General features: G+C 47.3%; 1 protein-coding gene across 1 annotated transcript; it reads left to right on the top strand.

The window, feature by feature from the left end:
* The first annotated feature begins 2097 nt into the window (after nucleotides 1–2097).
* Nucleotides 2098–7928, top strand: LOC115337487 (phospholipase A2 inhibitor subunit gamma B-like). The gene is made up of 5 exons (XM_030005843.2): nucleotides 2098–2612; nucleotides 3824–3940; nucleotides 5133–5282; nucleotides 5424–5564; nucleotides 7554–7928. The coding sequence occupies exons 1-5, from the start codon at nucleotides 2564–2566 to the stop codon at nucleotides 7775–7777; spliced, it is 681 nt and encodes a 226-aa protein (XP_029861703.1). The 5' UTR covers nucleotides 2098–2563; the 3' UTR covers nucleotides 7778–7928.
* Nucleotides 7929–12620: the final 4692 nt, after the last annotated feature.

Here is a 12620-nt window from a genome sequence, read left to right on the forward strand (position 1 = left end):
GGAACCAATTTAGAAGGGATCTTGTAAGAGATCATCTAATCCATCTCTCAGCCCTGGAGCAGGATCCTATAAACTTAAATAATTCCCAGTATTTGTCTAGCCTGTTTTTCCAAGCCACCCAGGATGGAGGATCCACACCTTCCTAGGCAATCAGCTTCACTATTGTCACTGCTAGAAAATTCCCTCAATGCCTCATGTAAGGCTCCTGTGATATTTTTTCCTATGCAGTCCTTGTTTTTGCAGATGTATGTGATATGACTGGGTGTTCCCTGAGCACCTTTATTGTTTCCACATTCTCTCATAAGTCTTATTTTTACAGGTCTCTTATTGCTGCAGATTTTGGCTCCTCCTTGCTATGCTTCGTTTCATCTCTAAAAATGCACATGAAAAGGCTGCAACTTCACACCCTCCCTCCATGAGAGGTGGGAAACAGGTGAGTTCAATATAATTCAGTGGGGCTAGTGCAGTCATGTCATTCAGGGAAAATCCCCCAGGCACTTCAGTAATCATCTTAAATGAAAGGGCATGAAATTAAAATCACCAGAGACAGTCACATCCACTCATCTCCCTACCTGTATCTGCAGACCCACATGTAGATAAATGGCAGGATCACCCTGATCTGAGTACCACAGCCTGCCTGGGGACAGGGTTTTGTTCAGTCTGAGGTTTAAGACCAATGAGGAATGAATTTTAATCCTGGACTGGCAGCAGTCAGAAGTTTGACTTCGTTATGTGGCATGAGACCATTTCTGAGCTGAAAAAGAAATTCAAAGTGATGATATAGTTCTCCCTTATCTTCTTGTGATACCAGCTTTAAGGATATTGGGGGACCTAGGCTTTTATCCGGTGTGATTGCACTGATTTCCATTCTCATAGTGCTGTGGGCTTAGCTAAGAAGAGCTCCCACTGGACGGCTCAATGTATTTGGAAATGTCACAAGACCACTTTTTCTCTGAAGAGGTTAGTCTCAAATGGGAAAAGCAGATAGTAAGGTGGGAGAGAGAAACAGAAAAACAAAGCAACGAGTGAGTGGAAACATCAGTGAGATCTGTGTTTTTTCTCTACGGATTTGCAGGAAGTCTTTCGTAGAGCCAGGAACAGCACTTAGCTCATTTGTGCAGCAGTAGGAAACCTCAGCAGTGAAACCCTCTCTGCTCTTCATCAAACACCTAGCCCCACCAGGGTCAAGGTGAGAATCCCTCCCCAGCAGATTGGATTTCCCAGCTACATGACCCATCCCCACAGGCAGCCCTTGTCCTGGGGTAGAGCTGTCCCGGGCAGCGGGATGGACTGGGTGAGCCTCCAAAGATCCTTGCATCTTGTATTTATGATTCATTATGCCCCTGTACTTGTGGTCTGCATGCTGCTGCTGCGGAGGATTTGTTGTTTGTGTTGCCCTTGTGTCTGGAGGCCAGATGAGCCCAGCACCCCTGCTGCGCTACACAGCAAAAAGTCTACTTGGAGCAGTATCTCGCCCAAGGAGCTGATACTGCAGCTGAGCTGGGGCCCAAGAACATTTAAGTTCTTCCTTGCTGTCAATGCAAAAAGTCCCGGAGGACCATAAACTAACTGGCTTTCTGATCTGGCATGGGACACGAGTATAGAGGATATCTTCAGGGTAGGAAACGTTTTCAGTGAGGCAGCACATCCTGATAAAACCTGCACACAGGGCAGGGAACCTTTGGGCTGATGGCAAGTTGGTCACTGCTGCTTGACATTAGCTCATCATGAAATCTCAGGGCATGGAAAACCTGCTATTACCTTATTACCTAAGCTGTGACCAGGCTGTCTCACAGCCACATCGATGCTTTCTCCCTGCTGGCTGGTTTGATTTAAAGCCCAGAGGTACAATAGAAGACTTTCCTAGCAACTTCCAAGTGTTTATATCAAAACTGCACCCTGGAGGACCCGCTTTGCAGCTCTGACATAATCAACCCCAGGAACCCCTGACTGAGCCTGCTCCAAGGTATGCATTAGCAGTCATATTGCAAACAGAAGCTGCATGCCAGCTTGGAGAAGAAGCTCACTGCTTTGCCACTGTCTGCTTTGCTGCTGTACTCGGGGCATGAGAGCTCCTGACTGTCTGATGGGAAGGGAGATGGGAAACCAGCCAGCAAAAACTCAGCCACGAGGAAAATTCCTGGCTGGCCCTTGCTACACTTTGCTTCTTTGGGCCTAATGGTGAGAGCACAACAGGGCTGTTCAAATGGTTTCTTCTCCGTCATTCATATGTATGGCAGAGGCTGAATGTTGTTCAAACAAAGTCTGCACTGGAGACATACCTGATAGACCCCAGGGAAGCCAGTCTTTCCCCACAGGCTGCATACTCTAGACCGGGGAAAGACAAACAGCATTACTCATGCAGAGGAAAAGGCAGAACTTGTGCTTTAAATCTAAAAACAAACACTGGTGCTAGTGCTTTGCAGTATCTATATTCTTCAGAGCACTTCCTCAACCACCACTTCCCCAAAACACCGTTTCCCTCCAGTTTATAAAGCCCCTGTGGCACACAGTGCTGTGTTCAGCAAGACTTGGCAGCTCCCTGTGCTTGCATCCCATCAGCATGAAAGTGTCCCTTGGCCTCAGCTTCTTCCTGGCTTTCCTGGACCCAGGTGAGTTTTCTGCTGGGACCTGCGGGGTTGCGAGACATGGAAGTGGTCTGGGAATGGGTGCTGCGCGCGTGGGGCCATTCCTGCCATCTGAGCCATAAGAACCCAACATCCAGCGGGATTTGCACCGCAAAGGAGTGACTGGTCTTGGGAGATCTTTGGTGCTCTTAGACAACGTGCAGATGAGGGTGTAGGCATTTACAATGTGAGCTGGCCGTCTAAGCTCCCGTGGTGGTCACTGGTGATCTACCAGGGACAGTCACAGGAGTGACACAGGTTACTCTGAGGCAGACAGACCTTTGGTCGGCTGAATTGATCTCCAGCCACCATTTACCACAAACTTAGGGGCTCATTTATTTTGCTCATGCCCAGGGTTGTGTGACATTTTAGACATTATATGTCGTCTCAGCTGTCCTTCAGCTCTGCTCCGGAAGAGCAGACACTGGTGTCTCGGAGGTCTTGTGTCATACCTGCCACCCCATGTAGATGTGACAGCCACTGCAAGGTGCCTTGGATGGCACCTGGGTTTAGGAAACTGACACGTGCCCTGGGCCTCTTAATCTGCATGCTGGACCCTTGGGTCCTGATGACGATGTGTCAGGGAAGGCATGATGTTTGTCCTCTGTTGATAAACACTTTGTTCCTTTCTAAGTGTTTCCTGCTGACTGCCTGATATTCTGATCTTCTTAAGGTGTCCCAGCAGGTAAAGTGTTTTCCCCTAATGCCTACAAAGAGATATGCCATTCCTCAGTTTGTACATAGTACAGTTAATACCGGCCGACAGCCTCTTGGTCCCGAGACCTTTGGGTGCCTCTGCTCACTGCAAGGAGAGGATTTGGGGCCAGGGAATCCAGGGATACCTGAATGCCTGCCAGGACAGAGGGGTTTGTAGGGATGCTTTCCTAAGCAGCTCCAGGAAAACCAAGCAAACATCACTGTAGAGGAGACAAGGGAAGCTGGCTGGATGTTGGTGGTTAAAATGTAAAATGCTGTCCCAAAATGGATTCCCCTCACTTGCCCTAATTCAGGTTCATACTAGAATAAATAATAATAGAAATAATTAAAAAAACCCTCACAAATTGAGCAATGAAGCAGGGAAAATAAGGGAAGAGGAATGTGAAAAGTGCTGATCAAATGCTGAAGCAAAACATCGATGAAAGGGGAAGTGAGATCCCTCATGACTGCTACCCAGGAATGTGTCCTTCTTTCCCCAGGGATCTCCCTTCAGTGTGAGGTTTGTCACAGCATAGGAAAAAGCTGCTCTGGCTCCATGAAAACCTGTAGTGGTGGTGAAGATACCTGTGGCATCATTCTGCATGAGGTCATGATAGGTATGTGGGACGTCCACTGTGGCTGTATGAGAGCGCGGCTTTCGGAGTGGGACTGGGGAATGGGTTTCTCTCCCCACCTCTGTCACTGGCCTTCTGGTGAGCCCTTGGATAAGCTGTTCATTTTCCTTTTCACTGTCAGAGGACCCAGAGATCAGGATGGTCCAGGATGGGAAAATCTCTCTGTTCCTCTATCTCGAGCAGCAGTTTCCTACTGGGAGGGCTTGTTCTTGGTTGTGGAGGGGAGGACCTAGGCAGCATACTGGGAGGAGACATTGGCTTTTAATTCTGGCTCAGGTGAATAGTTGGGTCGAGAGGCTGGGCCGTGAGGGACACAAGGCTGCTGGCATCTAGCACTGAGGGTGCACTGGCCATGGGTGGAGGGAGAAACTGGCCTGCATATGAGTCCCATCCTCAAGCAGGGAAGGAGACACCAGGCAGCCTGGTGGCACCACCAGGGCTGAGCTATCACCATGTGCCCATGGTTGATAAGCCGAAGACGAGTGCTGAGCCCTGACACAACTCCACACTTGGTTGTGTTAGTGGCATGGCCTCGGTCATCACCCAGCTTCAGTGACACCATTGGCTTTTATACTGGAGGTTTATACTGGAGGTTGGCTCATATCCTACCAGCGTTGGTGCTGGCAGCTCTAGTGCATATCTTCCTTCTGCTTGTGCAAAGCCACCCTTCATCCTTGAAGTGGTGGAGGGGCCTCAGTAGACTCAATGTAACTGCTGTGCTCCCCATTACAACTTTTGGCTTTGGCTAATGGGGAAGACTAGGCTTGCCTGTGTCAGGACACTTGTGGCTGCAATGGACTGTGTGATTTGCGGACTGTGCATGAAGAAATGTGGGCTATGGGTCAGAGGCATGTGGGTCACCCCATAAGCTCTGCAGTTGGGGCATTCTGGCTAAGGTACAACAAGGCCAGCTGGCTGTGAGGAGTTGTGTTGTCTTTCTGCCTTTAAGCACAATGTGGAGAAGGAGAAATTCCTCACTAGAGTCTCATATGTGATGGCACCCTCATTCCTCTGAGGGGATCACTAGGATCAGTGGTGCTGCTTTTGGGGGGACTCCACTGTCCCCAGACCCCTCTCAGACCCCAGGACAGCTGCTTAGGAGTTGCTGCTGTAGGGAGGGGAAGGGAGTTACCTTGCAGTTAATGACTTGGTGCTGCCCTCCTCTTTGTTACAGGGGGGATGGCAATCCCTTCGTCCATCAAGTCCTGCCTGCCGTCCAGCATTTGCCAGCTTGGCCCTATCACCATGAACTATGGGAAGGTAAAAGCAAGGAGTCACTTGGCTTGCTGCACAGGCGATGACTGTCAAACAATCTCTGTCTCCTGTAAGATCTCTTTTTCCTTATACCCTGTCCCCTCTCTGTCTGCCCTGTCCCAAGGTCAGGCCTTCCAGGCTAAGCCATCACTTGGCTCGTTCCTCTCGTTCCCTCATTAAAATAAATTATGGCCCATCTCTTTCCTTCCAGTGCCACCAGAGGACAATGTGCCCAATGGATACCAGTGTCCTGCCTGCTACAGTGTGGACTCCTTTCAGTGCGGTAACGAAATCGTAAACTGCACCGGATCTGAAACCCAGTGTGTTGACCTTGCTGGGTTAATGAATTCTGGTAACTGCCTTTTATTTGGGGCTGTATTTCATCTTTTTGGTTAAATGGGTGAAATCAGTCTATGATGAAGGATCACAGAGAAATAAAAAAGGGCAATAAGTGTGAAGGAAATAGAGGAAGAAATGTGGAACTGAAAGTGAATATGCGTAAAGCTGATAAAAGGGCAGGGGTGTTTTTTTCCTCCTCCTCCGCCATCATGCAAGGATAACTGTTGGGATTCCTCATAGCATGGCATAACTGAGGTAAAGAGCAGAACTGGACTCCTGAAGCAATCTGATACATGGACATGTAATAAATATGACCAAGACCCTGAACCTGCTGGCCCTAGCTAGGATGCACGAGGATGACTCTGGATCTAAGCCATTTGCCTATTCAGTGGAGGTTCAGATGAAACTAATATGGAGCCACTGGCTTTCTCATGAGGTGACACTGGCCACTGGTGACAAGACACTGTTTGTTGTAGTGGTGTCTCTACTCCTAGAGAGCCAGGGACAGGTGCCGTCCCCCTGAACCCCATGAATGCTGCCGCTGAGCCTTTGGGGTACCCAAAGATCTTCTCTGCAAGGGAGCTCCAGCCTTTGAACAGCTGGGGTCACCACCAGCACGTAATTCTTTCCTTCAGAAATTGTTTTCCCACCTCAGGAGCTGTAATTAGAGAGAGGAAAGTAGACAGCAAGCTCCCTGGTCACTCCCCTTTCCTCCCCTGCTGCAGGTAAAAGAGTTTCACGTTTTCATGGCAGTTCCACCTGTGCTCCAGCAGGCAACAAAAATAACATGGAAATTAAAGGCAGCGACACCAGCTGTAGTAGCAGACTGGAAAAAAATTATCTTGTGTATGGTTATGAATGAAGTTCCTCTGAGTTGATAATATTGCTAGGTGATGATATGATGCCTGAAGGTCTTTGCTATACACTTTATAGATGCGTTGTCCAAACCCTGAATTAGAAGGTGTTTCACAGAGACAACGTGAAGGAAAACAAGCATTTTCTTAGTCACAGCAATGGAAATAGAGTGATGCAATTAATTCAGTGTACCACCGAAATAAAAAATGCTCCTAACTTGTCTTGACTTGATTGATCAGCCACTGTAAATAGAAGAGACCTGTGCAGTGTGAATAGCTGTGCAGAGGAAGCAGTGATGTAGGGGAGCAAAGGAAGGTGAGGAACTAATGAAGTACCCTTATACGTTATCTGTACTTGAGATAAAAAAGTCCAGCAGAATATTCCAGACCTCCATAGTCTGTGCAGCAGAGAAACATGAGCAGTGTGAGCAAAAGCAAGCCACAGGAGCAAGAATATCTGAACTGGGAGTTGGAGACCCAGTACCTTCTCAGGTCTCCTTCTCAGCTAGATGCTACAGTGTTGGTAAAGGACAAGTTCAGGTTTCAGGCTCTCCCTCAGTGGACATGTGCGCAAGGTTTCTCTGTTGGTTTGGCTAAATCCTGTAAGGCCTTAGAGAACAGACTTATCTGAATAAATGGCTCAGCCTGTAATGTCTTTGAGACTTCTCACCCACATGTCAAAATTGGCTGAGAGATAGTCATCCGGCTCAAATGTCATAAGAGAGTCAGAGAGATGAGGATGCAATGAACACCTGGTGTACTGTCACACAGCCCTGGTTTATTTGGGAAGCTAGGCAAGGTTTTAACAGAATGATCTTTAAATATGAGAAACAAAACTACTTAAAAGCTTTTCAATTTTTAAATTTAAAAAGTTTAGATTTTAAAAAAATCATCCTTATTCAGTAGAAAGAAGGAAAAGACAACCCTAAACCCTTTGTATTTCAAGTCAACCAGGGTGACCTTGCTGCTTCTTCAAATTTGTTTGGGGGATGGGAACAGACAGGAATGGGTTGGTGGGTTTGGAGCCAACTGGACATAAAGGAAAGGGCAGTTCTTGGGGTGGAAATGGGGACCTCCTTGGCCAGGGAGGGAATAACTATGGAGACTGGTTCCCCTGACACATGGCATGTACTTCTTCTACTGTGTAGGTGGACTGTCTCTGAAAGCTGCCATGAAGGGTTGCACCACCATTTCTGAATGCAGTATTGTAGGAGATGGAAAAAACAATCTGGGGATGATGGACATAAAGTTAAGGCGGTTCCAATGCAAACCAGCTTCTACTTTGGCCAGAGTGAGTGCTGGGTTTGCCCCTCGAGACACCGTCTTCCTCCCTGTCCTGTCAGGATTCATCTTGGAGAAGGTACTTTTCTGACTCTCACTAGTACTGGGTTAAGCAAAGCCCACGACAAACTCCAGCAGTGGTTAATACCAAGTCCTGTTTGGTGTGGCTTCTCCTGTGTGGGGAGTTTGTTTTCATATTAGTTCTTCTTCTTTTATAATTTCACAGAATAAAGACAGTACTTCCACTTCTTTTGTTTCCTCATTGATTTAATCTGATTTAAAGCTTCATAGGTATAGCTGTGGTTGGTTTTGTGTTACATTCTCTGAGTGCTTTGTCCACACTGGAATCATTGGGGGCTGCACGAGGTGCCTATACACTCTACAGGCAACAGGAGCTCTCAAGGCAGCCTTAGAGTCTACAGCCACTATCTCAGGATAAGTGATAAGTTTCAAAGCCGCTTTTCTAGGCTCTGAAAAGGACTGGAGATGAGTTCCTGGGAGGTTCACTCTGATTAGAGAGGTAGCTTGACCCTTTTTCCCTCCCCTGTATCCTATTTGTCCATGGTAGGAGGAGTCCCTCAGTTCAGGGGGCTGCTTGTGGCCTCTGGGCAGCCCCAAAGTAGTCTCTATTTCAGAGAAGAGTCAGCGATCCTTTGCTATGAGCAAACCAATCCTGACAAGAGCCTTTCTCCTTGTGGTCGTTCTTCTTGCCTTACCAGGCACTCTCCGATTCTATCTTAGGTTTCATGATTACCCGGAAGAAATGCTTACCTTAGGAAGGTTTAATGTCATAAAATAGGCAGTTTTCCATGCTGACAGACTGCCGGGAGTCCAAGTAATGGGAAGCTTCAGCCCAATGCCTGTTTCCCTCCTGTTGGCCAAACTATACCCATAGCTGGTGAAGCCTCCCATCTTCTACATTCACCACCACCTGGCTATTCTGTTCCAGCCACCGCCTTCCCTAATGGGTCTCCTCAGGTTTGTCCCACACAAAGGCACTGGAGAAAAACAGCACATCAGGCAGCATTGCTGTACCTGGGAGGTACTATGGGCTGCGGGCAAAAGGATAAAGCAGTGGGAGCTCTGGGAGTTGGTGGGAGGGCTGTTAGGAGGGGTGTTAGCAAACTTCAGCATTTCACTATGCATCTGTTCCCAGATGAGTGGCCCAGTTTTGGAGCAGACTACAGGATTATTAAGCAAAGTGCATGATTGTGTCTATCCTTAATAGCCCTGGCTCACAGTGCAAGGGTGCAGCGTTTTGGACATGGAGTTACAGTGATCGAGCAATGCAGTTTTATCTCCTGCTTCAACGCTGTGGCAGAAAGCACTATGGAAAGCCTTGGCTGCTGAAACCAGACCATAATGTGTGGCAGTAGTGAGATGACTACACCTACATATGTACGCATGAATATATATGTGATCAGCTTTTAACTTGCAGCATGGGGACTGAATGTTCTTGTAATTTCTGTCGCCCCCAGACTTTCTCTTCTTCCCAAACAGGTTTAAACGCCTTTCTTCCAAATATTCCCACCAAATTATTTGGGAGACAATGTCACATTATCTAGCATAATAAAGGCGTGTGGGTCTGAGAGCGAAAATTAATTTTTGGGGTGGGGATTGAACTGATAACACAGACTTAATGCAGGGAAAAGAGTCTGGTTGGGCTCAGTTAATTATTTGCAGAGGCTGTGCAATTACAGTATGGATGTTAGAGAGGGAATACAGCTCCCCCTTCATGGTGTAGCAATAGACTGATACTGCAGCGACCCACTTGTTCAGCATTTTTCCAGATCTGATAACACCCTGGAATTAAAAAAATTCTCTATCTATGCAAGTACATTATCCCTGAACACACCTCCTGCACGTTCATGCAGAACATTACATTACTGTCCACGGCACCCCCATGGCAGATCTTGATCCGCTTCGATGGCTCAACCCTTCACTTTCTGTTTGTTCCACTTTGACCTGTGATGTTATCAGGATAGAAAAGCTAAATGGGTTTGTTCAGCCTGGTCAAGACTTGGGTGAGACACATCCAGAGACCCATGGTGCTGGGTGGTATTTAGGGGAGGACAAAGAGGAGGAGAGCAGACAGCAATGTTTCTGAGAAGGGTTTGTGTTGCAAAGAGGAGAAGCAGCTCAGTTTTGATCTCTAACTCAATGTTGTGGCAAAGCAAGCTGTTGCAATCTGTGGCTCTATAAAGGGGGGGAGTGACGAGTGGAAACAACCTTGCATCTATGTAACTGGTACACTAATGCTTGGTCCTGTTCCAGCATCCACATTTTTAAAAGCTGTTAAAAACAGAAAGCATGAAATAAAATGCCTTGCAGTGAAAGTGTTCAGGAGCATAAACTTGTGATCTTCCTGAAAAGAAGATAGAGAAGTGGCTTGTTTACAGGCTATAAACACACTTATATGGAAATGATAAGCTCTTAAAAGATGCTTTTATGAGAGCACAGCAGAAACCTGACAAATCCAAAGCAGAAAAAGTCACACCATCGCTGTACACAGACTGCAGCCATTAGAGCAAAGGGGTCATCAGCTTTTGATGTCTGCAAATCCAGCATGAAGGCCTTTCAGAAATGGATGCTTTAGTTGCAGACAGGTTATAGGCAGTTCAGGCAGAGCTGGTAGAAATGTGATAGACCAGGGTATGAAGGAAGGTGATGAGATGATGATCTCTTCTGATCTCAAATCTGACTCCTGGGGAGGGAGATGTTGGTGGAGTGTGTTCAGATAAAAGAAACACAAAAGATGGAAAAAAACCTGGTGGCGCCAATTTACAAAACCAAATCAAACAATGGGATCTCGGTATCTTGAACAAGGACTGATGAATGTGCAACACTTGCCTCTAAGTATCTGCAGGGTGTGAACACCAGAGGAGGGGCATCTCCAGCGATTCCCTGCAAAACAGCCACCATGGTGAACATGGGAAGCCCCATTGCTTGCAGGGTTTAATTGAGGATATGCAGCAGGGAGCAGCCCTGTGGTCATAGGGATGTTGGGGAGGGGCAAGGAGAGATGTGGTCAAAACCCATCACAGTAAGTAGAATGACTCCTGCTGATTTTAATGGGCTTTGAACCAGGCCTTAGACACCAAACTATGTTGTACCATCTGCAGTTTCTCATTATAATATATACAAACCATACTCCCACACAGACGCACACTCGCAGACATGTAAATACCAGATCCTCCCTTAGATCTTGCAGACACTTCAGCTACCAGGCATGCGAGATACAGAAGCTTGCAGCCCTGGATGGCTGGATGCTGCCTTCCTTACCCACAATACTGACCATGTCAACAACAGCTTTGATCTCTCCCTTTGCATAGCAAAGAGGACTCAGACCATCGTCTTCTCTCCCCAGACAGTGGCAAATTAGCCATCTCTTGCTGTTCCCTCTCTCTTCTCTGAAGTTTTGGTTCTTTCCCAAAATGCTGAGTTGGCCAGAAAGCCTGGTGTCAGCCAGAAAACCTGTTGGTGATCTGAGATAGGGAGATGGACGTGCAGGAATTTTGCCCAACAGGCTGGTGATTTTGTAGGGTGAGGGTGAGTGAGGATTTGAGTTGTCATTTGGTGGACACAGCCCTGAGTTCTGTGGGTGGACTTGGGAGGAGCAGGGCAGAAGAAGCTGGGGAGAAGGGGCTGTGTCTCTGTGCAGCCACGCACCATGCAAGGCAGTTCTTATCAGATACTAAACCCCCTTGGGTCCTTCTTCCCAGCATACCTGGAGCTGGGAATGGTTCTCCTTCCACTTTCTGGGAAGTGTTCCTGCCCCCAGCAGTTTCGCGCCAGGAGCTCAGGACACTGGGACACAGTTTATCTGGCCAGAGCATGGCCTGGGATTGTATTTGCAAAAGAATGCAAAGTTGTTGCTGTGTTTCTTTTATATAATGTCCAGGGCTCTTATAAGGAAGTTTGTCCAGCACCCTGGGCCAGCAGGTCCAGTAGGTATTTTGGGGATTACACTTCTTCAAAGGCAAAACGAAGACAAACAGTGAGTGAACAAGCAATCTTTCTTGCAGACAGGAAGAACGTGTCCTGCTGTATACCAGAAACTAAACAATTTTCTCCACCTCTTTCAGGAAAGGACAGGAGGACTGGAGCCATCTGACCAAATGTGGGCCTCTGCAGTGGAAAGCTGTCTCAATCTGAGCATATCATCAAACTCCTGGGGTGACTGAGTCAATACAGCCCTTGGAAGTCAGGTTCTCATTACACTGCAGGTTCCCATTTGTACTGAGAGGCCCACCACTGACAGAGGCACCTCCACTGTAGACACACAATGTTAAGTCGACAGGATCCTATCCCCAGAGTCCTGTCTTTTCTGTGCAGAACATATTTTACCTTAAAGCTATGGAGCACAGAGGGCAAATGCTCCACATCCCACTGCACCAAGGAATAAGCTAACCTTGTGTCAAAAGCTGCATGGTCTCATCTCCTAACTCCTTGGGCACCTCTACTGGATGAAAACCTGCTGTTCCCAAACCTTCACACATATTTTCTCTTCTCTGGACTGCATATTGTGAAGAACAGCATTTGGTTCCCATCTCTATTGCTGCCACACGGAAGAAGCATCTCTCCCTCCCTACCCAAACTGTGGTAGACCATCTTGTTCAGACTCACTGGAGCTCTCATGGAGATGAGTGAATGAAAATAAAATTCACTCCTGCACCTATCTTGGAATCACCTAACAAATTCCTCCAAGCAACCATACCTCTAAGACTTACCAGTTGTTGGAATGAGAGCTGATATACAAGTCAGTGCTGGGACTGGATACTTGGTTGCTGCCACTGGAGACACAGTTGTTCTGTTTTAGGAAGTTGCAGATCACAGGAAGGGAAAGTTTCCTTCCACAGTTCACTGCCTCCCACAGTCACACATGTCTGATTTCGTCTCCAGGGAACAAGCTCTTGGGCCTTTTGCCCAGAAAC

The sequence above is a fragment of the Aquila chrysaetos genome, chromosome Z (assembly GCF_900496995.4).
Source record: "Aquila chrysaetos chrysaetos chromosome Z, bAquChr1.4, whole genome shotgun sequence".
In the NCBI taxonomy this organism is placed as follows: domain Eukaryota; kingdom Metazoa; phylum Chordata; class Aves; order Accipitriformes; family Accipitridae; genus Aquila; species Aquila chrysaetos.